This window comes from Panicum hallii, chromosome 3 (genome assembly GCF_002211085.1).
Source record: "Panicum hallii strain FIL2 chromosome 3, PHallii_v3.1, whole genome shotgun sequence".
Lineage (NCBI taxonomy): Eukaryota > Viridiplantae > Streptophyta > Magnoliopsida > Poales > Poaceae > Panicum > Panicum hallii.
The window spans coordinates 60,886,644-60,910,036 of NC_038044.1; the positions used below are offsets into that span (position 1 = coordinate 60,886,644).

Sequence of the window (23,393 nt, forward strand, 5' to 3'; positions counted from 1 at the left end):
ATTGGCATGCTTCTTCTTGTTCACATAGTTTAAAGATCCGCCAGTGGCGGATTTTATCCTTTTCTCCTTCTGAACACACATCGCAATGGTCTTTTCTATGTCCCAAGTATGTGGTTGGGTGTTATAATTGACAACAAAGTATCAAATTCTTTGGGCAGCGAAGCAAAAACCAAATGGACAATGTGATCCTCCTTGAAGGCAAGGTCCAATGACTTAAGCTTGTTGTTTTGGTTGACCATGCGATGAATATGTTCTCTGATGCCACCTCCATTGTATCTTTCTGAAACTAGTTGTTTAATTAACTGGGTTGCATAAGTCTTTGAAGAACCAGTGTACTGATTCTTTAATTTCTCAAGATACTCTGTTACAGTGGCACAATCTGGGATTGAGCCCATAATGGCAGGCTCAATCGTGTTCTTTACCACTGCCAAGCACTTCTTGTTGGCAGGGAACCATTTTGCATAAAGCCTCTCATAATCTGCTTTTGCTTTCTTATAATAAAGCTCTGTTTGCTTCCAAGAAGCATCTGTGTGTGTGTCCTGTCTCACAGGTATCACAGGCTCTGTGGGAGTCGGTGTAGCTAGAACCTAATCCAGTTCACCCATGATGAAATACAGGTCTAGCTTTCTGTACCATTCGTGGTAATTGTCTCCCTTTAATATAGGAATGTTATTGATGGAAATCATCATTGATAACCCTCCTGAAAAAATATTCATGAGTGGTGAAAACATTAAAATAAACTCGATTATATTGTTGCATATGTAAAAAAATACGACGTTGGTCGGAATTTAAAACATGCAATAACCTTTTGTATTAAGTCAACACCGTTGGGCAGAATTAGAGGTAATACACGAAAATTATCTATCAAAAGATTAAAGCATAATTTCTTTTTGTATTAAATCTAAAACACCGTTGGGCATAAATAGAAATAATACATGAAAAATATATATTAAAGATAATACCATTGTCATTGCAATATTGTCATTGTTAACGTTGGTCAAATAATAACAATATTACAATTCAAAAAAAAATTATCCATTTGCCTCGAAAATTTAAATTATCCCGTTGTTTCAAATTTAAATAACAAGACAATTAATCATTAGAATATAAAACTATTTAATCGTTGCAGCGGAAAACTTAATTCTATCAAAAATATGTCTAATTTTATCTTTTCTAAGCAGTGCATCAAAGTTCAATCAAATTAGAATTTGAAATGCATCAAATTGATTCAAATTCTATAGCAAAAGACTTCTGAAATTGAAAAATTGGTGCACTATGCTTTCTGTTGCAAACAGCCCAGCCGGCCCAAACTTTTCGTGACGGCCCAACAACAACTGGGCCCTCTCGCGCGCAGCACCCACGCGAAAACAGGCACGCGCGCGCGTCTGTGCTGGGCCGAGGCCCGTTAACGCCCAGCCTGCGCGCCCTTGCGCGCGCCCGCGCGTGCGCTTGCGGTCGTGGGCGACGCAACCTGGGCCCGAGCCGCCATTTCCCTCTCCCGCCTGGGCCAAAAGGAGCCCAGTGGCGCGCGGATCGGTCTCGACCGTCCGATCACGATCGACGGCTGTGCGTGGTTCTAGGCCGATCAAAACCCCTCGACCGGCTCAGCCCCGAAACCCTAGCTCATTTCCTCCCTTCTCCTTCCCCCGGCACCTCTTTCTTCCCTCCCCCCGGAGCAAGCGCGAGAGAGAGAGCGGCGACCGGCGGCGCGGAGCGAGCGGCGCCACGGCGAGCCCCCTCGCCGGCGCGCGCGTTCACCGCAAGGTGAGCGCGCCGCCGTCGAGCGGCATCACCGTGGTGCCTCTGTCCGGCGCGCGCGAGCGGCACGGCGGTGGCTCACGCGGGATCGGGTCGAGGCGCTGGCGTCCCGAGCGCATCGACGGCCGATGGCGCAAGAAAGAGGTAAGCCCTCCCATCGCCGGCGTCCCATTTCCTCTCTTTGCTAGGGTTATGGTTAGGGTTTCTGTGGGATTTTGCCTAGGGTTTTTCCGGGGTTTTCTGTGGGTTCTTTCCAAGGGTTTCTTTTCTGTGGGAGTCTTCCAAATTCTAATCAACACAAGTAGATAGGCGACTGATACCATTGTTAGATATGGGGATCAGCTACTGCGCGATTAGATTGAAAGAACTCGAGTGGCACTAAAACAATCCGAGCACAAGAGAGATGGACAAGGGAAAAAAGGGCACGGGGTTTATACCTTCGTGCCCTAGCGTCGCAGGCGATGCAGACATGCCCACCATGGTCGGGCGGCGCTGGTGCTCGCGGCGGCCGAGGCTCGGGGTCGCGGACGCGGGCACGGGGTCGAGGCGAAGGCGTTGACGGTGGCCACGGGTGGAGCTTCCCGCCGCTGCTGCGCCTCCTTAGATCGGTTAGGGCTCACGGTGTCGGTGGGGTGGCGGCGGCGACGAACCTCGTGACCTGTGCCGCTGGCCCCCACCTCTCTTTATAGCGCAGCGCGACGGGGGCCCACCAGCTAGGAACGAGCTGGGGCGCCCCCGATCAGGGCGCGGGTGCGACGAGGCCCATCGGGCCCGTTGGGGTTCGATAGTCTCCGGGAGATCAACCTAACACGGGGGTTCAGATTTCAGAGACCGGTCGTTATAGTATAACGGGGGTGAGCTCAGGTGCCCGGCCGGGTCATGGATTTTAATTTGCTTTTGCGTTGCCTTTCACAATATTTAGGCAAATAATCCACGACCCAAGATAGATTAATTATAGTTTGTTAACAAGCACGCTAATATCAAATTTTTCACCAAACTGCAAAACTGTTCAAATAATCCCAGTAAGAGGGCATTTGGACTCTCCAATCTCAGTTTCTCAGCTGCATTTGGAAGGGGAAGCTGCCCTGACCCCTCTCCCACGGGTTCAGCTGAGGGAAGTCCAGAAGTCACCCACGGCCCCCTGAGGGCACCTCACACGTCCAGAGAAAGCACAAACATAGTTAATCAGTGATGGCACGGCACGACAAGACCAGACCTAAAAACTCTGGAGAGCAGAGTTCAAAGTTGCCCTTCTGTTCACTTGGAATTTGGAAACACATAAAATGCCACTAGAAATGATTTTCGGCCGAGACTTCTACCCTGGCAGGGATTAGCAATGCCAAGTGGGCTGCCGGTAACATTAGACACTGAATCAAACAGGGGCCATGTCAGCAATATCCTCACAAGATTTTTTTTTGAAAAGAAATTTCCTCATATGTGTGGATTCAGTGCCCAAATCAAATGATAAGAGGAAGTCCGCATCTGCCCAACCCATTTGTTTAGCACAAGATATATCTAGAGGGATGACAAATCTCGGAAGCAAACTGCAGCTAGCAGCTTAACTATTAAATCAGTCTCCACCTTTTAGATTCAGAAGATAGTACTCCTCAAATATCAAATCGTAGATTAGGTGGCCCACGTATCATTGTACCTAAAAGTAAAAACAACCTCCGATAGAACTGAACGACTTAGCCATACTGAGACTACAATTTTTCTGAAGAAAGACAATACTTTTAGACCTCCAATAAGACTCACTCAACAACTTAGCCATACTGACATCATAATTTTTTTCTGAAGAGAGACAGTACTTTGAGGATAGATCAAGCCTAAAACAAACTGAGAAAAGGAAACGTTGACAAGAAGAAAAAGACACAGCTTAAAAGGTCATCCTTTTCGCTCCTAGCTTCAGCGCATTCTCCCTTCTCCTGTTCTCTGAAAAGAAAAATAGGGCAAGTGAGAATCCAGTGAGACAAGCCTAGAGGAAAAATTCAATAGGGTGAGCAGGCCAGTTGTAGCCAAAACAACTCACAAGGTTCATATTTCCCGAAAACTAGTACGAATTGCCAGACTTCTTCCTCTACACTTTCCGGTGCTTGCTTGAGCATGTCTTGTTGTGCCTTTTGAGGTGAGAGGTGCCATTCTTGGAGTGACCCTTGTAACCCCTGTCACAAGAGTGGCACACTGCATACACCCTGTCAGGATCCATGGTGTAAATCTTAGTGAAGTACAGCCAAACTTCTGATCCGCCCTCCGGAGCACCGGTCCTCTTGCGCTTTCCAACCCGTGATTGATCACTTTGACCAACCTCACCGAGCAAGCAGTCACGGAGCAAGGTGCTCATGCACGCCTCCACCTCTTCTTCACGCTCACCTAACGGATGGAAGTACGGAAGGTTAGTTTTGATACTTGATGCTCGTGCAAAGTTTTCTCTACTGCTAAATTGATGCAATGAAGTAAATGAAGACTCGCTGCAGTGATTGAAGTATTTTGCGGATTAAGCTGTTCAATATATCCTACCGATGTAGCGCTCTTCTTCTTCGTCGTCCCCATTCCACATCCTTTCCAACTCTTTGAAAATTTGGATTACCTTGCGAAACACCATGCTCCCCTACAAGTAAGCGCACGTCAAGTGTAATGAAAATGAAAGCATAACAAAGGTGCTGCAACTTGTATACTAGCTGGTTTAATTATATGAATTCTGGACGTACCATAGAGGTTCTTACATAACAGAAGTAAGTAAATTTTTCACATGTTTAGTACGTATTTGTTGCTAGTTACTTGAAGAATTATTTGTTTGTGAGAGATCCTTATACCTCAAGAAGCAGGTCGTGGGTGTTGTACTCATCGACCTGGTGGTACTCGAGCATGATCCAGTCCGTCTTGGTGCCGTCATCATGGTGGAACTCCAGGGTCCTCCTCAGCCCCGCGTACTGCGGCACCGGCAACTGACCGATGCGGATGGCGATGAGCTTGTCATTACTCTTAATCTCCTCCCAGCGCCCCTGATGCGTCTTCCGGCTCAGCGAGCTCGTGAAGTAGCGTGGGGTGGGAAGATCCCACGGATCCACACTAGCGTTGAGGTCCGGAGAGTCGACAACCCTTCCCTCCATCTTCCCCTGCTTGTAGAGATCGAGGTTTGCGCGGAGCTCACGCAGGATCTCCTGGTCCTCAGTGGTGGATGATGGATTGTTGTTGCATGTACATGTGTGAGTCTTAAGGTGCCTTCTGAGGTGAGAAGTGCCATTCTTGGAATGAGCCCTGAGCACCCTGTCACAGCGGTAGCACGCTGCGTACACCACATCGGGATCTTTGGTGTTTATCCTGGTGAAGTGCTGCCAAACATCATCTGATTCTCCATCTGGAGCAGCGGACGCAGTTGGGAACTCCCCACACCCAAATTCTGCTTCTTGACAACCTCCCCATAGGGACGGCTTAACCTCGTAGAACAGAGTTCTCTTCGCAGAATACAATTCCGTCGCTAAGGTGTCCTGAACCGGCTCCAAATCGAGAATAAAACCCTGCCAGTCGTGACCTATAATTGCGAATTAAGACCTACAACTAGAATAGTTGCTGTTTACCATCCTAGTAGTCTAAATGTCCAATCCTTTTGCAAAGTGCACCCTTGGTGTTCTAATTTGACGCCATATATCAACATGTTTGATAGATTCAACCTTGCATTGAGTAGTACATTAGATCAAATGTTTTGTTGTAATAGCTTACTCCACGAATCTGGCCAAAAGAGAAGCTAGGGAATATGCGGGTGTGGCATCTAAGCAACAAGCCTGTAATTGCAACTTGAAATGACTTTTACAAGGGTATAATTACAAATTGTGTTGGCCAAAAACTTAAGGAGGATCATCACATATAATAAGGAATTATCAGGGGATGAAATGTACCGTGCTCGCCGAGTGCTTCATGGTAAGTTTCCATTATATTGTCAAGAGGCTCCAAATAAGAGCGGACCCGATCTGTGTGTTTTTTATTGAATACCTTACGAAGAACCATATCATCCTACAAGTAAGCAATGAATGTATGGGCAAAATCAATCCACGCTTGAGGCGGCATTTATCAAAGGTGTTATTTGGGATGGTCATAGAAAAATCTAATAACTAATATATCTCTTTTTGTTGCGGAAATTAAGGACATATTTGGCATGAGTCCAAAACTCCACTTCAAAGGTTCAGGTAGAGCTGGTTCTAGATGGAGTTAGAGCTATCTAGATGTGGTATTTAGCTAGAAAGGTATTCTCAACTCTAAAAAAATATAATTTTCTAGATGTATTGCCACCGTTGCCTTGGTTCGCGGGATCCACGTGTCATACTCTTCCTAGTCCGTTCGCCGGCCGACGGCCCACCATCGACGCTCTCCGCGGCCATCCTCCCTGGAGCTCGGCAGAGGCGGCAGCACCCCAGCTCCGCTCCAGCCGGCCGCTCGACAACGCTGGAGGCCGCTCCCGGCGAGCTCTCCCACATCAGGTCCCATGAGGCCGGCTCCGTCTCGTCCGTGCTTCGGATATGCTCGGTCACCCGCTCTGCTCCGCCTCGCCTCCACCCGCCGGTCCCGTCGCTCCCCACTCCTAGCCCACCGTCGCCCCGCCCGGTGCAGGAGCCGCGTTCTGCCGCCGCCTCACCTCCAGCCTGCCGCTCGACGATGGCGGCGGCCTTCGGGGAGTGCGGGACCGGTGGGGAGGGAGGCAGCGCCGGCGGTGGGAGCGGAGGCAGTGGGGAGGGAGGCAGCGCCAACGGTTGGAGCCGAGGCGCCGGCGGTGGGGAGGGAGGGAGCCCGCTGCCGTCGCCCTGCGTGGCGGCGCACGCGCACCTCGACGGAGGTGTCCCCACGGTTGTAGGCCGCGTGCAGCATCTTCTGCAGCGCGGCGCGACCGCCCTTGAATGGTGCTGCGGGCCCGCCCCGGCCGCCGACGCCGGAGAAGGGACGGCGCTCGGCGCTGGGCAGAGGGGAGGAGGGGGGCGGCACTCGAGGGTGGAGAAAAGAAATGAACCGGTTTTCTATGTAACTTATCCTACAACTCCACGTTTAGGTCTGTAATCGAGTTTTCTGGGGTTGCAAAAGAGATGCTCCAAAACTTTAAATTTATTTAAACTATAGAGCTCCATAAAATTTTGGAGTTAGAGTATTTAGCTACAAAATTTTTTGGAGTTAGTGGAGTTCAAAGTCATAAAAAACAGCTGTATCTCTCAGCATGCAGATACAGCGATGTCGGTGTTACCTGTATAAACATGTTGTCAGTGAGGTGGTTGTACTCGTGGATGACCCAGTCCGTCTTGGTGCCGTTGTGCTCGTAAAACTCCAGGGTCCTCCTAACCCCTTCGTAGCACGGCGAGCTGGAGGGCGAGGACGAGCTTTCTCCTCCTCCCTTGGAGCGGATCGCGATGAACTCGTCTTCGTTCTCTTCCCAGTACCCAGAATGTGTCCACCGTCTCGAGCTCCCCGGCTTCTTCTGCATGGCATGACGAATTGAGCCGGGAGATGGCATGGGTCAGCCTCGGCGAGGCCGGCGTTGGCCTGCAGCGAGCGGTAGACTGTGCGACGCCACTCCCACCTTCCACTGCGCATGTCCTCCATCGCCTCCTTGATGGTCCAGCCCCTATCGCGGAGGCTTCTGCGGCGCACCTCCTCCATCGCGTCGTTGATGTTCCGAAGCGTGGCAGCGGCGCCATCGGGTTCCATTGAGATTGGAAAAGCCGGCGAGGGTAGGAGGCAAGTTTGACTTGCAGCTGGGAGCTTCTCTTTCGGGGGTTAGGGGCGGCCGGCGCTGGAGGGGAAAGGGATGGTGGAGGCCAGAGGAAGATTTGCTTAGCTGAATGGGCAAGCTCCTGCCTGAGGCCCTGAGATTTTATAGTGACCTGGCTGCTGGCAGCTTGTGAGGCCATGGCCCACTACATGTCATGCGTCGGGCTTACCACAGCCCGGCACTGGGCTGTCGAATTAGTCAGCAGCCACTGCCGCAAAGTCGCACTTAGCCCTTTTTTATTGTGCTTTTCCCTACTTAAGTATGTGGCTCAACAATTTACCTTGGGTAAAGCCTATATGGAATAACTACTATTCAAATGATAAACTCACAGGGCAAGGTACCAAATGATCCTTCTGTTGGAAAGGATTGCTTAAACTGTTCAATCAATAAAATTACCTGGCCTTTCCACATGGAAGGACAATTCTCCTTTAGGATTAGGATGATCTTTGGAATAATTCTATGCGCAAACTGAAGTCCCTAGAGCTTTACTCTTGAAGAGCTAGCATACAGAACATACAGAGCCATAGAGAAATTCATGAACACACAGAATAATTCTATGCACAAACTGGTGGAATAATTTTGATTATTAGCTATGGACCTTAATTTTTTTCATGAATTTCTGATAATCATTACACTCAAAATTACTAGCCGGTACGGGAGCACGGGCATATATATACATATATATATAATTAATATATATATATTAGTTTTTTCATAAATTAACATCCATTTATGTAATTAATTTTATAGTTAGATTATATTTAATACTGTGTTAAACATCCTGCCGGGGATAACAGCCTCCCACGCTCAACCTGGGCAATATTATTCCATGGCGTGCTGTCGTCGGGCCGCCCCTAAGCCCGCGTGCCGGCCGGCCGCCAGTCACCGTCATCGTGCACGACGAGTCAGCATCGACGCGAAAAGAGCCGCCTCCAGTACGGCGGACAACGGCATAATATAATACAGAACAAAAAAGAACACGGTGCGTCCCTTTCTGTGCGTGATGGCTCATCGACTGCTAGGTGCGTTGCCTGCCTGGCCTGATTGCACGGGGTTCTTGTCCACCGCAGCGGACGGACGCCTTCTCTAGCGTCTTTCTCCACTGCATGACCCTCTTGGCGCACCTCTTCTGAATCTCATCTTACCTGGGTGAATCACCAAACGTACAGACCGATCGATCGAGGACTCCAACCGCTGGACATTCGTTTCAGTTTATTCTTCAAGTAGTAGTCTTTTTGGTTTGTTTTCTGCTGCCTCCTCGTTATTCACCCAATGAGATGTGTGGAGATGTGCTGATCAACACATTTCTTTGATAGCAGTTAATAGGATTTATTTCAATTAGTCTACAATAGCAACTGCAAGCGGTTCAAATCCTCTCAAATTATTTGGCCCCTCGAGACCCCTCCTTGTCTGCGTTTTGTAGCAGGGGTGCCTGATCAGGTGCGACGTCCCCATGGCGGAATCGCCTTTCAGCACCTTGCAGCAGTGGTTGCAGACTGCATAGGTCAGCACCCCACCGGGGCCGTCTTCGTAGATCTTGCTGCTCCTTGCGCGCTTCCCCGAGTGCACGCACGACGTCGTTCTCGCCACTGACAAGCACACTGCTTGGACAAGGCCCTCCCCCGTTTGTTGGGTCACAGTTCTCGGGCTCTATGAGCAAATGATGATCAGATGCAACGCCACTAGCAGCCGTGAACACACTTGAAGAAGGCCCTCCTCCGTTTGGATCCTAGTTCTCGGACTCTAGCAGATGGGATGCAACAATATAATACTACTGGAAGCTGTGGTGCGGTGACCTTGACCAGCTGGAAGCTGGAGCCTTTTTACGGAGGAGATCATTACTGTTCCGTGCACGCTGCTCGTATGTGCATGGCTGTCCTGCACCACCGTTACCACCAAGGGCATGCATGAGCTAGAGACGGAAGAGAAATACTACTTCTATATATCAAGCAGGGCCTAGCTACTACAACATGCATGTGCTCCGATCCATCCAGCGATTGTATCCACTGTAGAATTTATAAAGAGCTTTCAAGTTTTTTCATAACGTGCCAACTTTGACTTTTGAGAAGTCAATCTAAAATTCAAATTCATGGCATACATTAAGAGGAAGCTCTTTATATGCTTAAGTTTAAATTTTTATGATTATCAAATGAGATACATGTGGGTTGTCATCAATCACAAAAAAGGGGGAGATTCAAAGATATATAGGCCCCTTAGTGGGTTTTGGTGGTAGATGACAAAGCACATGTATATTTAATCGTGTTATCAAGCATGTGTGCAGGTGCTCTGGGTGTTTAAGCAAAGCGTATTACGAAGCATGACCCCTCAAAAGAGAAAATAAAAAATGATGTTTCAAATTTACTTGAAGAGTAGATTTTATTTTGAAATTGAGTGTAGGAACGGCGTACTATTAAGAGGGACTTTGATCTATAGGTGTGGACGCGGTAGTTGAGCTCAAGAGAACCTATAAAAACTATAAGAATCAAACCTACCACTATAAACAGCCTTCTTGTGAAATTCCGTACTAAACCTGGAGTGTCCGGGTAGCGGTCCGGAATGTCCGGACATAGTGTGCAGGAGTATCCGGACATTTACCCGGAGTATCCGAGTAACTGTTCCCCGGCCATAGATTGCTCTGAGTCCGGAGTCTCCGGATCATAAAGTTGATGAAGGTTTCCTTTTTGGTTATGCCTCAAATGCTCATGGTTATCGTGTCTTCAACAAAACCTCCGGTTGTGTTGAAGTTAAGTGTGACGTGATATTTGATGAATCTAATGGCTCTCAGGGGAGCAAGTTGATAGTGTTGTAAGCATGGAAGAATCACCAAGTAAGACAATCAAGAAGCTAGCCACTGGTGAAATAAAGCCTCAAGAATAAGGAGATGATGATGATGATATGTTGATGTTCAAAGGGTCATCTACATCTACCTCCGCCGCGCAACCTGGAAGCTCCGGCCATATATCCGGAGACTTCGGATCACCTGTCCGGAATATCTGGACTGAGGACCGGACTATCCGGGACACTGAAATTGAACCCTCAACTCCACATCATGATCAATCTCAGGCTGAACAAGAAGTTGAACCAATACAGCATAAAGCTCAAATTCCTCATGCAAGAGTTCATCAAAATATCTAAAAGGATCATCCCGTAGATAACATCCTTGGAAGCATAAGTAAAGGGGTAACTATTCGTTCTCGTTTGGCTACTTTTTGTGAACATTACTCGTTTATTTTTTCCTTCGAACCACTTAAGGTAGAAGAAGCTCTGGATGATTCGGATTGGGTAATGGCTATGCAAAAAGAATTAAACAATTTTACACGGAATGAAGTCTGGTCCTTAGTAGAAAGACCCAAGCAAAATGTTATTGGAACCAAGTGGGTTTTTCGAAACAAACAAGATGAACATGGCATGGTGACAAGGAACAAAGCAAGGTTGGTTGCTCAAGGCTTCACACAAATCGAAAGTTTGGATTTTGGTGAGACTTATGCTCCCGTAGTTAGGCTTGAGTCAATTCTTATCTTGCTTTTCTTTGCTACTCACCATAATTTCAAGCTATACCAAATGGATGTGAAGAGTGCTTTTCTTAATGGACCAATCTCCAAATTGGTATATGTTAAGCAACCACCGAGTTTTGAAGATTATAAGTTTTCTAACCACGTCTACAAGCTCCACAAGACGCTCTATGGGCTTAAGCAAGCACCTAGAGCATAGTATGAATGCCTTAAGAATTTTCTCTTAAGGAAAGACTTTGAGATAGGCAAAGCAGATCCTACTCTTTTCACTCGCAAAGTTGATAAAGGTATTTTTGTTTGCCAAACATATATTGATGACATTATATTTGGTTCTACTAATCAATTTTAGTGTGGGGACTTTAGTAGGATCATGACGAAGAGATTTGAGATGTCCATGATGGGAGAATTAACTTTCTTTCTTAGATTTCAAATCAAGCAACTCAAGAAAGGCACTTTCATTTGTCAAACCAAGTATACTAAAGATATGTTGAAAAAGTTTGACATGAAGAATGCCAAGCCCATCAAGACACCCATGCCAACTAATGGACATCTTGATCTAAATGAAGATGGCAAGGCCATAGATTAGAAGGTATATCGCTCCATGATTGGATTACTTCTTTACCTTTGTGCTTCTAGACCCGATATCATGCTTAGTGTATTCATGTGTGCAAGGTTTCAAGCTAATCCTAAGGAATGTCATCTTATGGCTGCTAAGAGAATTCTAAGATATTTATTTTACACTCCATACCTTGATTTGTGGTATCCTAAAGGCTCCACTTTCAATCTACTTGGCTATTTCGATTCGGACTATGCCGGTTGCAAAGTAGATAGAAAGAGTATATCGAAGACTTGTCAATTCCTTGGTTGGTCCCTTGTGTCTTGGAGCTCTAAGAAACAAAATTCCATTGCTCTATCCACCGCTAAAGCCGAGTATGTTGCTGCAGGTGCTTGTTGTGCATAACTATTTTGGATGAGATTTACTTTGAGCGACTTTGGTTGCAACTTTAGTAAGATTCCACTCTTGTGTGACAACGAGAGTGCCATCAAGCTAGCAAACAATCCATTAATCCACTCAAGAACCAAATATATTGATATAAGATATCATTTCTTGACAGACCATGAGACCAAAGGAGATATCGTTTTGAGTCATGTAAGCACCGATAAACAACTAGCCGATATCTTCACTAAACCACTTGATAAGCAAAGGTTTTGTACCTTGAGGAGTGAGCTAAATATCTTGGACTCCTGTAACTTAGTTTGAGATCATGCACATGTTTGATTGCTATAGAGTAATTTTTTTTGAAAAACTTACTAGAATTGTTAGGAATGCGATTTTCAAGAAAATTTGAATCTTTTCTTGCTTACTTGAGACTGTTGTTCATATTGCTAATTGTTGGCTAGTCTCAAGCTAAGTGAGCCTCTCACATCACTAGATCTCTCTATCGAAATTCAATCCTATCCTTCATTGAAATTCTGCTCAGTTTGAGGGGAAGTCGGATACTCCGGTCTTTTGTCCGGATACTCTGGACAACTGTCCGGATACTCTGGACAACTGTCCGGATACTCCGGACGGTGAATCCATCCCATATTTACCGTGGAGGGGGTCGGTTAGAAACTCTCATTCCCTTCTTTTCACCGATGCTGCCTCCATTTTCTTCTCCTCTCCCTCTCTCTCGCCCTAGGGGTGATTCTCACCATCCAAACACACAAATCTTGCAAATCTTTGAGGGAAGGACGATCTCCTCTCCGGAAACTCAGGGGATTCATCGGATTCGACGGTTTTCGCTTGTTCAATATTTCTCAAGGTATTCAAACTTTAAATCTCCCGATCTCCCAATGTGGTTGGTGTTAGTCAATATGTCTTGGGAAGTAGTCTCTACACATGTCTAGAATCATGTGGTTAAAGTTTGATTCAATTCCCATGGCTAAATCTTCAAATCTTTGAACCTAGGGTTTTGGGGCACAGCATTCGGATACTCCGGATACTGGCTCGGATACTCCGACCCTGCTATCCGAAGTATCCGGACATATATCCGGAGTCTTCGGACTTCGTGTGACTGGTCCTATTCTTTTCATCAAAATCTATTTAGACTCGTTCGTAATCATACCACATCTCTTGTCTAGGAAATAGGGAGAGCAAGTGAACCATCTGGTCAACGTCGGCAAAAGCGCCATCATAATCCGCAAATTGAACAAGAAGAAGTATCTCCTCCAAGTCCTCCTCCGAGGGAGCCACGACCAAACCGTCGCCCCGGCAAGGAACCTGCCAGCAGCAACCAAGCTCCATCTCGTGCATCTCGGAAAGCTCCTTACATGATGCCAAGCATGGCCGTGCCTCCTCCTTCCCGGGCAAATCCAACTCGAAAGGGAATTACTTGGGAAATCTGTCCTCGCACATCTCCACGTCTGCAAATAGAGGTTCAAGTAGATCAACGCCAAAATCCCAGGTGCCCGAAGTTCACCCGTCCTCAAATTGTCCCCGATTTTGCGGTTGAAATGGGGAGAAATTACTTCAAACAAACCATGGCACTGACTAATGCACGCAAGAAGGATGTGTGTAAGTATGAGAAGGCAGAAAATTTGGAAAGAAGATTTTGGTGCCAACTCCATCAAGACTTCTACTCGTCCGTGGTCTTGTGCAAGGGAAAGGCACCTATTGTTCCTTGCAAGTACGTTGATTGGGCATACTTTGAGAAGCTCAACAATCCATTTTTCAATCAAGCGATTGCAAAGTGCAAGGAGTTTGGACTCTATGACATCATGGGCATTCCATATGATTGGAATGAGGAGATCCTTGCTCAGTTTCATTCCTCTCTCTACTATGATGCAAGGAAGATTGCTTTCTTTTGGACGACCGAAGGGGTCAAGTATGGAGTGGATTACATGACTTTTTCCCGCTTGCTTGGGCTTGGCTCTGAAGATGAAAATAGGGATCCCATTCACGTTGAGCATCAGTTAAAGACAAATCAATTACTGGCCCTCTTTTACAATCCGATCCTAGCCGAAGCTGGTAATGCAAGCACCCTCCAACCCTTCTACTACATGATGAATCAATTCTTTCATGCTACCATTGAAGCTAAGGATGGAGATGCTATGGCACTTCGATACTTTGCTTGTAACCTTCTTGCTCGTGTCATGCCCGGTGGAAGACCCTTCTCAATCATGGACTTCATTTGGAATGAGTTGAGAAGGACGATGAATGATCCACAGAAATTTCTACCGTCTGCTCCATATCTCATGTATATGATAGAGAGGGTCACAAAGGTCACCTTTCCTAAGGACTGCAAGCATGTGGCACTTCACCTTCATCCTCGCTCTGGTGATGCACCGCATGCACCTCCACTTCATGCTGGAGCCACTAGGAATCCACGATTTGATCCTCCTCTGTCTACTGTTGGAGTTTCTTCTTCCTCTCGCCATGGTCACCATGACACATTCATAAAGAGGGCACTCAAGAGTATCTTCTGCATGTGCAAGACAGCAACTCAGGAAATAAATGAAAACCCTCGTGATATTATTGAGATCAAAAGTCACTTAGGGCTTCCTGCGGATCCTTACCATGAGTTGCCCGAGTTTGATGATCCTTTCACCGAATGGGATGCCGCGGATGAGGCTGCTATTGCTGCTGCTCATGCCCCTCTTCCTCGCCCACGTCGACGCACTCGTGCACCTACTCGCTCTTGTCGCTCTCCTCCTTGTGGCCAAGAAATTTTTTATGAAGATGAGGAGACTGAAGAAGAAGAGCCCCGTGACTACCGTGAGCTCCCCGACTCCAATGAGGACGAGGATACCTCCGATGAGGACGCCCCAGACGATGATGAGTAGAAGCCCACTTTGCTTTTTTCATTTCCTTTTTGGCACTTGATGACAAAGGGGGAGTGAAAATGACAATCTATGTACTCATTTGAGCTTATATCGAACAATGTCGCTTTATCGCTCGCTTGAACTCATTCTTGTAATGACTGTGTGGTGTGAGAAAACTTGTAATGTGTGCTACACTGTGTTTAAAACTATTTGGTTGTCACATTTGAAGCATTTCTAAGGTTTAAATGATAGTGTGATGCTTATTTGAGTTGTGATGACTTGTTATTTTCTGTGTTCTGTGCTGGAAGTCCGGATACTCCGGTTATATAGACAGATACTCCGGACAAGGTCCGGAGTTTCCGGACATATACCCGGAGCCTCCGAGTTTCGCAGCCAACACAAAATTTTCTTGAATGCATAACCTGTCATTTGCATTACACATTGTATTAGCACACACTTGCTCACCCCACTGTAGAATTTATAAAGAGCTTTCAAGTTTTCTTCATAATGTGCCAACTTTGACTTTTGAGAAGTCAATCTGAAATTCAAATTCATGGCATACATTAAGGGGCAGCTCTTTATATGCTTAAGTTTAAATTTTTATGATTATCAAATGAGATACATGTGGGTTGTCATCAATCACAAAAAAGGGGGAGATTGAAAGATATATAGGCCCCTTAGTGGGTTTTGGTGGTAGATGACAAAGCACATGTATATTTAATCGTGTTATCAAGCATGTGTGCAGGTGCTCTAGGTGTTTAAGCAAAGCGTATTACGAAGGATGACCCCTTAAAAGGGAAAATAAAAAATGATGTTTCAAATTTACTTGAAGGGTAGATTTTATTTTGAAATTGAGTGCAGGAACGGCGTACTATCAAGAGAGACTTTGATCTACAGGTGTGGACGGGGTAGTTGAGCTCAAGAGAACCTACAAAAACCATAATAATCAAACCTACCACTATAAACAGCTTTCTTGTGAAATTCCCTACTAAACCCGGAGTATCCGGGTAGCGGTCCGGAATGTCCGGACATAGTGTGCAGGAGTATCCAGACATTTAGCCGGAGTATCCGAGTAATTGTTCCCCGGCCGTAGATTGCTCTGAGTCCGGAGTCTTCGGATCCCATTGTCCGGAATATCCGGACATATACCCGGAGTATCCGGGTACCCTTTAGCCAATGGCTAGTTTTCTTTGAGAGGGGTTATAAATACCCCCATACCCCTTTCACTCACCAACTCTTGCTCATTTCGACCAGAAACGCCCACAAACTTAAGAAAAACTCTCTCACTCCCCCTTTCTTCATTCTTGAGTGATTACCTTTAGGGATTTAAGTGAGATTATTGCAAGAGCAAAGATTTGTGCTAGTGAGCCTCCATTCCATCCCTTGAGCACATCATCCTTGTCTAGCCGGTGGATTCAAGTTTGTTACTCTTGGAGCTTCAAGCTCCTAGACGGCTAGGCGTCGCTCGTGAGTGCTCAAGCAAGTTGTGAGCATCACGGGAAGTTTGTAATCGTCATTTCTCTCGAAGGAACTTATATTAAGTGACCTTGAGTTTGAGCGTTGGTCTCACCCTTGGGAGAGGAGCATAAGGGTTCTTGAGCACCGTCTCGTGAATCCTTCCTCAACGGAGACGTAGCTCCTTTAGGAGTGAACTTCGGGAAATAAATTATATCTCTCTCTTGTGCTCCTTACTTGTTTTATTGGTTATTTGCTTGTGAGACTAACTTTCTACGGGTTGAGGTCGATCTACTATTATACAAGTCTCTAGAGCAAGACAACTGGTAAGAAACACTCCAAAGGTACCACTAGCTCTTCTAAATTTACTCGATCTAAATTACAGCATCAATATCTCCTTTTTATGCATATTGCTTCATACCCGGATAGTCTGGACCTTATCTTCGGAAACTCCGGACACAAATCCTGGAGTATCCGGACATATATCTGGAGTATCCGGATATCTGTGTTACTCACAGTGTTCAAAGTCTTTTAAGTTTCAGGTTAGCCTATTCACCCCCCCCCCCACACACACCTCCTCTAGGCATCTTGAGGTCCTTTCAGCCCGGTACTAAATGCGCGCCATTTAGTACCGGCTGATAACACCAGCCGGTACTAAACTGCTCGCCACACAGGGCAGTTGGGGCGGCAGTTTAGTACCGCCAGCCGGTACTAAATTCTTTATTTTTTATTTGTTTGCTTATTATGTTTCTTTTCTTTTCCTTTTTAGTTTTAATTCGAATTCGTATTCGTACATGTTTGTGTGTAGCTAGCATTCGTATTCATATTCGTATTCGTATCTAGCAACACAAAGATTACATATATATTATATATATATATAATTTTTATACACTTTAATATTACAAGTAGCCACGTAAGTTGTTTCCTTACAAGTACTTCAAATATTACTAGTCTTTATCGTCGTCCTCGCCCCTGTTTGGATCAAGTTGACCCACGCTTATCCTATGATCGGTATGAAATTCTCCTTTGGAATTTATAACCTCATCCAGCAGGAATCCACAATGTGCTTCTTGAATTGCCCTGACTCTTTCCAGTTCGACGGGGTCGTCTTTCATTCGCCAAATCTATCACGTGCAATCATTATTATTTTAAATCAATACATGTACGGAACAAAATAAGAAAATTATTTTTTTTTACGTACATCGAATTCTTGTTGCCTCATTCTCTTTGGACCGCAAAACCTATGGATGAACTCACATACGTAGTAGCCACATAAGTTATTTCCTTCTACATGTCTCAAACACTATATGGAAGTGAGCCCATACTTTTTGGAGGATGTCTATGAGGTTTTGATATTCTTCTACCGGTTTTTTCTTAGGGTCAAACACCACAACTCGGGATCGATCAATCTCGATAGAGAGCAAGACCCAGTGAAAGTTGTTGATATATATACAGATAAAATGTTGGGTATACTTTTTTTATCAAATTGAACGGATGGAAAATAGAGTCAAAGGACTTACTTGAAATTGCACGGCAACAGAATGAATGTACAACTATGTTCAGTGGCGGACGGTGACCAAAAAGGAAGGGAGGGCCAAATTGCCAAAATCTATTTATCAGGAGGCTATTAGCTAAATAAATACTAGATTTCTCATAGCGCTTTGTTGATTGCGTCAGAACTTTCATCAGGGAGGGGGGACCCAGTTTCGCCTCCACTGGGTTCTGCCCCTGCGTATATTGCAAATCCAAGGCTATGAATATATTGTTCTCGATCCGATTTGACCATTTGAGTACATTATTCACGTTAATAACATCTAGGTCCATGAAGCCGATGTTGTACTACCCTCTTCTTCCGTATTCTAGCACCTTCATCCTACATGATACAAAATAAAAGAGGGGATGAGAAAGCACAGAAGTAGTAGAGCTAGAATATAGCACCTTCAATTAAGATGAAAGAATTTATGTACAAGAATGCTAGCTGAACGAGATGCCAAACAGGGCACCCACGAGGCTAAGCAACCACGCGGCGCGGTTGAGCACAAACACAACACACTGCCATGGGTCATTGTTACCGAGCATGGAAGCAATGCTGCCAGCAGCTCCGACTTCCCATGATAGGCCACCCACGAGCCATCCGCCAACTGCCCCGAAGCAAGCGCCTACGACCGGTCATTGTTGTCAAGCTCAAGCACCCGCGAAGAGCAGTTCCAACTTCCAAACACGAGCCACGCCTCGCCCCCAGTTGTTGCAAACCCCCAGTGGAGCCCCAACCTTCTATGGACGGGGTCTCACCGTGTGTCATCGTTGCAGAGCCACGTCCCCGACACAGCCGCTCTGACTTCACATTGCAAGACTCGCCTCCACGTGACAACCAGGTCCCAAGAAGCAAAGCGCAACCACTGAAGGAGACTTCAAAGCCACAACAAAAATCCATATGCGACGCCTTTAGGAAGGGAGCTACGCCGGTGGCACCACCGTCGCAGGGTTTTCACACTTGGATGAAGGAGCTAGAGGGGAATACGACGCCTCCAACAAGGAAAGCGGCACCCACTGGCGTCACCATCGCTAAGGCTTTCGCCCAAGAAGCCCTCTAGCACGGATGTCCGCCAAGAAGCAGGGCCCCTACCCATCCAACACCACCATCGCCGTTGTCCCGCCACCCCACAGGCTCTTCAGAGGGGCATCAACACGCCGGCTGCACGCAGCAGCCGCACAGCTGCATCGGCCGCCACTCCCTCCGATCGGGCAACACGTATATGTCGAGGCTGTCAAAGACCATCAACGCCGGCTCTGGCACCCACCGCCGTGGATGCCGACTTCACCACCCGCAGCCCACAAAGCGTGTATCCCACCACCGCGGGCGCCGCCGCACCACCGCCTCCGACGCCACCCTCCCCCTTGTGGACGGCCGTCTCCGGCTGCGTCAGGCCGCGCCAGGCCCCGCCCGGCCACATCCGTCCGCGCCGAGCCAGGCCGCGCCCAGCCGCGCCACACAGCGCCAGGACCGGATCCGGCCGAGGTCTCACCAGATACGGCCACCGAGGGAGCGGATCCGGCTGCCGGCCGCCGGAGAAGCCACCATCTCCATCGGGAGGAGCCGCGACCAGAAGGAGATCAGTAGGGAGAGAGGATGGGGAAGGGCCCTGCTGCCACTATCATGTGGCTACGCGGCCTCCGGCAGTGCGCTCCGGTGGCGGCGAGGAGGCACGAGGAGGGAGGGAGGGAGGAGGGGTTGGAGTTGTGTCGTCGCCGCCGGTGTCGCCAAGGCTGGGCGACGCGGGGGCGGGTTTTTTCTCTACCCAGGTTATTTGAGAGATCCTATTTTTTCTGACCTAGGATTAGCCTGTCCTATGCTGTGGGCTGTGGAAAAGCTGCTGTGAAAAAGCTGTTGTGGGAAAAGTAGAAGACCGTTTGGTTAGAACGGTTATGAGCTGTGGGAAACTGTATGCTGTGGGTGAAATACCTGTAATACTCCTGAAGGTTTTTGTGGGACTGTCTATATACAAAATACTCGTACGAACCTAATATGTTCACTATCTCGCATGTAAATGTATTTTTTAAAAGAAAAATATTAAATTTTTTAAGTTTTTTATCCATATGGTCCACATCCATATGATCCACATAAATAGGCGGCAGGGCGACGGCCGGGGCCGGGCGGAGGCGGCGCTGCGGAGGCGGGCGGGCCGGCGGCCAGGGCGGGCCGGCGGCCAGGGCGGAGGCGGCGGCGCGGAGGCGGGGCGGAGCGGCGGCCGGGGCGGAGGCGTGGGTGGGAGGCGAGTGGGAGACGGGTGGGAGAATAGAATAGCGAACCGTTTTTTCATAACCAGTGGCAGACGGCGGCACGGAGGCGGGGCGGAGCGGCGGCCGGGGCGGAGGCGTGGGTGGGAGGCGAGTGGGAGACAGGTGGGAGAATAGAATAGCGAACTGTTTTTTCATAACCAGTGGCAGATGGGTAATTTTTTACCTCAAAAGCTACTAAAAGCAAGGGAAGAGATGATTTTGCATTTGTACTGCAGTGAAAGCTGCTTTTAGGCAAAAACAGCTAGGGCTTTTGAGCCCTTTGGTTGGCTTTAGCTTTTGCTTTGCAAAAGCATGTTGGAAAGCCCAACCAAACGCACGGACGCTGCCTGTGCTTGGCTAAAGTGCCACCTGCACTGGCAACCTCGGCTTCTGATGACAACATGGCCCTCATCTAGCGTGCACGCCTAGTCTAGTGTAGACGCTGCCTGTGCTTGGCTAAAGTGCCTGCTGCACTGGCAACCTCGGCTTCTGATGACGACATGGCCCTCATCTAGCGTAGCCGCCACTTGGCCCCGGTTGCAGAACGATGTCCCTCGCCCGCGCCTGGCTCGAGTGCCTGCACTGGCATCCTTCCGCGTGCCTTCTGAGGCTCGACGTGCCGTTCTTGGAGGAAGCTCTGAACACCCTGTCGCAATGGTCGCACACTGCGTACACCAGCTTCTTGCTGTCTTTCCTTCTCGACGACCCGGCCTCCTTCGGGACTTCGACGTACACCCTGGTGAGCTGCTGCCAGACTTCTGATTCGCTGACGCGGATGCTGCCGCTGGGATCGTCGTCGGGCCTCATGCGCTTCCCCGTCGGTGCCTGCAGGTTGCTCCGCGCGGCGCCATGGCGCGGCGGCCGGTCGCCGGGCGAGGCGGTGTTGTCGTCTCTGTTCGGCTCATCCTCACGATCACCTTGCTCACCTAGAACAGGGAAGGTATGGAGATTTTAGTCCTTTGTATTTGGTTACTGACTAACTGGCTGGCTGGCTGTACAAAGTTCGTTTTGCTCTTCATTTCATAGAAGAAAAAGAAAGCCAGAAAAAAAAAGAAATTAAGAAGATAGCAGCGTAGCAGTGAATGGAGTTACCGTTCTCGTTGGCCATTTCCCTCGGACAGTTCTTGTTGGCCATTTCCCTGGGACAGTTCTCGTTGGCCATTTCCCTGGGACAATTCTGCGGATGCATCGGAGGGCGCAGGTTCGCATCTTTGTCTTTCTTGAATACCTCGCTAATGACGACCTCCTCCTACGAGTAAGCAGGCACAGATACAAGCACGAGAGAGTACTTATCAGAATTGTACTAGTATTTTTGAATCTTTTGAAACTGTTAGTGTGCCTGTAGAAATTTTTGTCAGTACGCGTGTGGTGATCCTACCTTGAGAAAAAATTGGCCATCGTCGGATTGATGGATCATGGCGAACTCGTTCATGAGCCACTCCGTCTTGGTGCTGTCGTTCATGTAGAACTCTAGGGTCCTCTTGAACCCAATGTACACGGGCCTGCGCTGCGCCGGCTGCCGCCACTGGTCGCCGCGGATCGCGGTGAACTCGTTGTCCTTTTCCTTCCAGTATCCCCGGCGCGTCTTCTCGTCGGAGCCGAACTTCTTGCTATTGATGAACCACGAGCGGTCAAGCTCCCAGGGGTCCAGCCGGGGGAGGCTGTCGTCGTCGTGGATGGCCGGCGGCTGGCAGAGGTTCTTCTCCTTGTACCGCTCGTAGTTCGCGCGGACGAAGTCGATGACCTCCTTGTCGGTGGCCGTGGACAGGTCGATGGCCTCCAGCGAGTCGACGCCGCCGGTGCCTCCGCCGGAGTACGGGGCGGCGTCGTCGTTCAGCAGATCGTTTACCCAGCTGCCGGGCGATGAGAAATCAAACATTGTTCCTCCTCCAACCTCGTCCATGGATGATTTGGTATGGTTAGGGCGTTAGGTTTCGAGCTGGAACCCGATTTCTTGGGTGGAGCGAGGGAGGAGGAAGATGGCCTGGGCGAAAGGAAGCTAGTGGAAGGGGATCGATGGGGATGGTGGGCTGGGGGTTGACGAGGCTATGCCCTGACTCCAACCCGAGACGACGGGGAGCAGCTTATAAATGTTAGCCACGAGGTGAAGTGGTGGGTGTCCGGGCCGTCGGGCTCCCGCGCCGGCACCGCGGGTCATGCCAACCTGACCCGCTCCGCCGCTCGGGTCACCGGCGGACCGAGGACCGGACTAGCCAGCGTGGATGCTCTTCTTGGTTTCCTCCGTCTCCTTCGTTTCGTTGTCTTACTTGTTGTGTACTACTAGCTCCAAGTATTTTATTAGTGCTTGTCCGGCCCGGCGCCACGCTGCGTCCGTGTGGCGACCTGGATCTCAATTTCGCTGAAAATTCCTGGCTCTGATGGTATCTTCACCAAAGTACCCTTCGGAAGTTTAACAAAACTAGCGTGCTAGTGTCACTGATGGGGTCATATCGGGTCGCGATGGCCGGTTGAGTCCAGCGTGTGTTGGACTTCCATGTCTTCATGGGTGGCCCAGGCGAAAAAGGCACTGCTCATGCAACGATCGTGATACGGTCGTTGCACACCGTAGAGTGCATTCTATCCGAGGTTCCTGGTGATCAAAAACTTCACCTCGAACCGTAAGAAGCCGAGCAAATTCATATCTTCAGTACACAGTTCAGGATCGTTCCATCAGCGCAGAGCAGTCTGCAATATTGCCTTGTGATGTTACTAATGCTTCTGCTACGAGGCATGCTTTGTTAAACAAGAAAAACCTAAATGAGGCAGGGTGGTTCTGCTTTCTTCAGAGATTCCACACCTCCTTTTGAAATAGTGCCTGCTGCTCACTGGTTACTGAATCCCAAACTCTCTTCAACGGAAAATACTCCGTGCCCTCGTGGGCACCTGCCCCCATTCAACACCGTTAGTCTCTCGTTAGTTGCTTTATATCAGTGCACTCATCAACAACATGGATATGTCCTCATCTCTCACGGAGGCACTTTCTTTAGGTCTTAACCCAAGGACAGATTGGATGATAAAGGTATATGCATTTGATTTCTTAAGACAGTGTTTGTTAGAACGTGGACCAAAAGGCATTCAGGAGGTTGCACAAAATTTTGAGAAGGTTTTGAGGCTTGTTTCTCGATATCTGGATGATTCCCATCACAAAGTGGCGCAGGCTGCTCTATCATCACTCGCTGAGATCATGCCGGCTTTTAAGAAACCTTTTGAACATTTTCTCGACAAGACACTGCCCCTTTTTTCTCTCAGTTAAATGATCCAAAGGAATCGATTAAGAAACAGTGCTTGGCAATTTTGAAACTTGCAAGTGAACTTTATTTACCTACCTTACT

At 48.0% G+C, this 23,393-nt stretch overlaps 2 protein-coding genes across 2 annotated transcripts; both read right to left on the reverse strand.

Annotated features, from left to right (window-relative positions):
• Positions 1–3,323: 3,323 nt before the first annotated feature.
• Positions 3,324–7,585, reverse strand: LOC112885747. Its single transcript, XM_025951384.1, has 6 exons — positions 6,986–7,585; positions 5,655–5,769; positions 4,572–5,290; positions 4,276–4,366; positions 3,788–4,128; positions 3,324–3,690 (listed from the first exon to the last, which is right to left on the reverse strand). The coding sequence occupies exons 1-5, from the start codon at positions 7,250–7,252 to the stop codon at positions 3,836–3,838; spliced, it is 1,485 nt and encodes a 494-aa protein (XP_025807169.1). The 5' UTR covers positions 7,253–7,585; the 3' UTR covers positions 3,324–3,690; positions 3,788–3,835.
• A 12,688-nt stretch (positions 7,586–20,273) lies between these two features.
• On the reverse strand, positions 20,274–21,964 carry LOC112885598. Its single transcript, XM_025951184.1, has 3 exons — positions 21,440–21,964; positions 21,154–21,310; positions 20,274–20,987 (listed from the first exon to the last, which is right to left on the reverse strand). The coding sequence occupies exons 1-3, from the start codon at positions 21,962–21,964 to the stop codon at positions 20,569–20,571; spliced, it is 1,101 nt and encodes a 366-aa protein (XP_025806969.1). The 3' UTR covers positions 20,274–20,568.
• Positions 21,965–23,393: the final 1,429 nt, after the last annotated feature.

Coding starts and splice junctions, on each gene's coding strand:
- LOC112885747 (XM_025951384.1), bottom strand. CDS start 7,252: ATGCCATCTCCCGGCTCAATTCGTCATGCCATGCAGAAGAAGCCGGGG. Junction 5,291..5,654: donor TGAAGCACTCGGCGAGCACG/GTACATTTCATC, acceptor TCGCAATTATAG/GTCACGACTGGCAGGGTTTT. Junction 4,367..4,571: donor CCCACGACCTGCTTCTTGAG/GTATAAGGATCT, acceptor GCTTACTTGTAG/GGGAGCATGGTGTTTCGCAA.
- LOC112885598 (XM_025951184.1), bottom strand. CDS start 21,964: ATGGACGAGGTTGGAGGAGGAACAATGTTTGATTTCTCATCGCCCGGC. Junction 21,311..21,439: donor ATGGCCAATTTTTTCTCAAG/GTAGGATCACCA, acceptor GCTTACTCGTAG/GAGGAGGTCGTCATTAGCGA. Junction 20,988..21,153: donor GGAAATGGCCAACGAGAACG/GTAACTCCATTC, acceptor TCCCTGTTCTAG/GTGAGCAAGGTGATCGTGAG.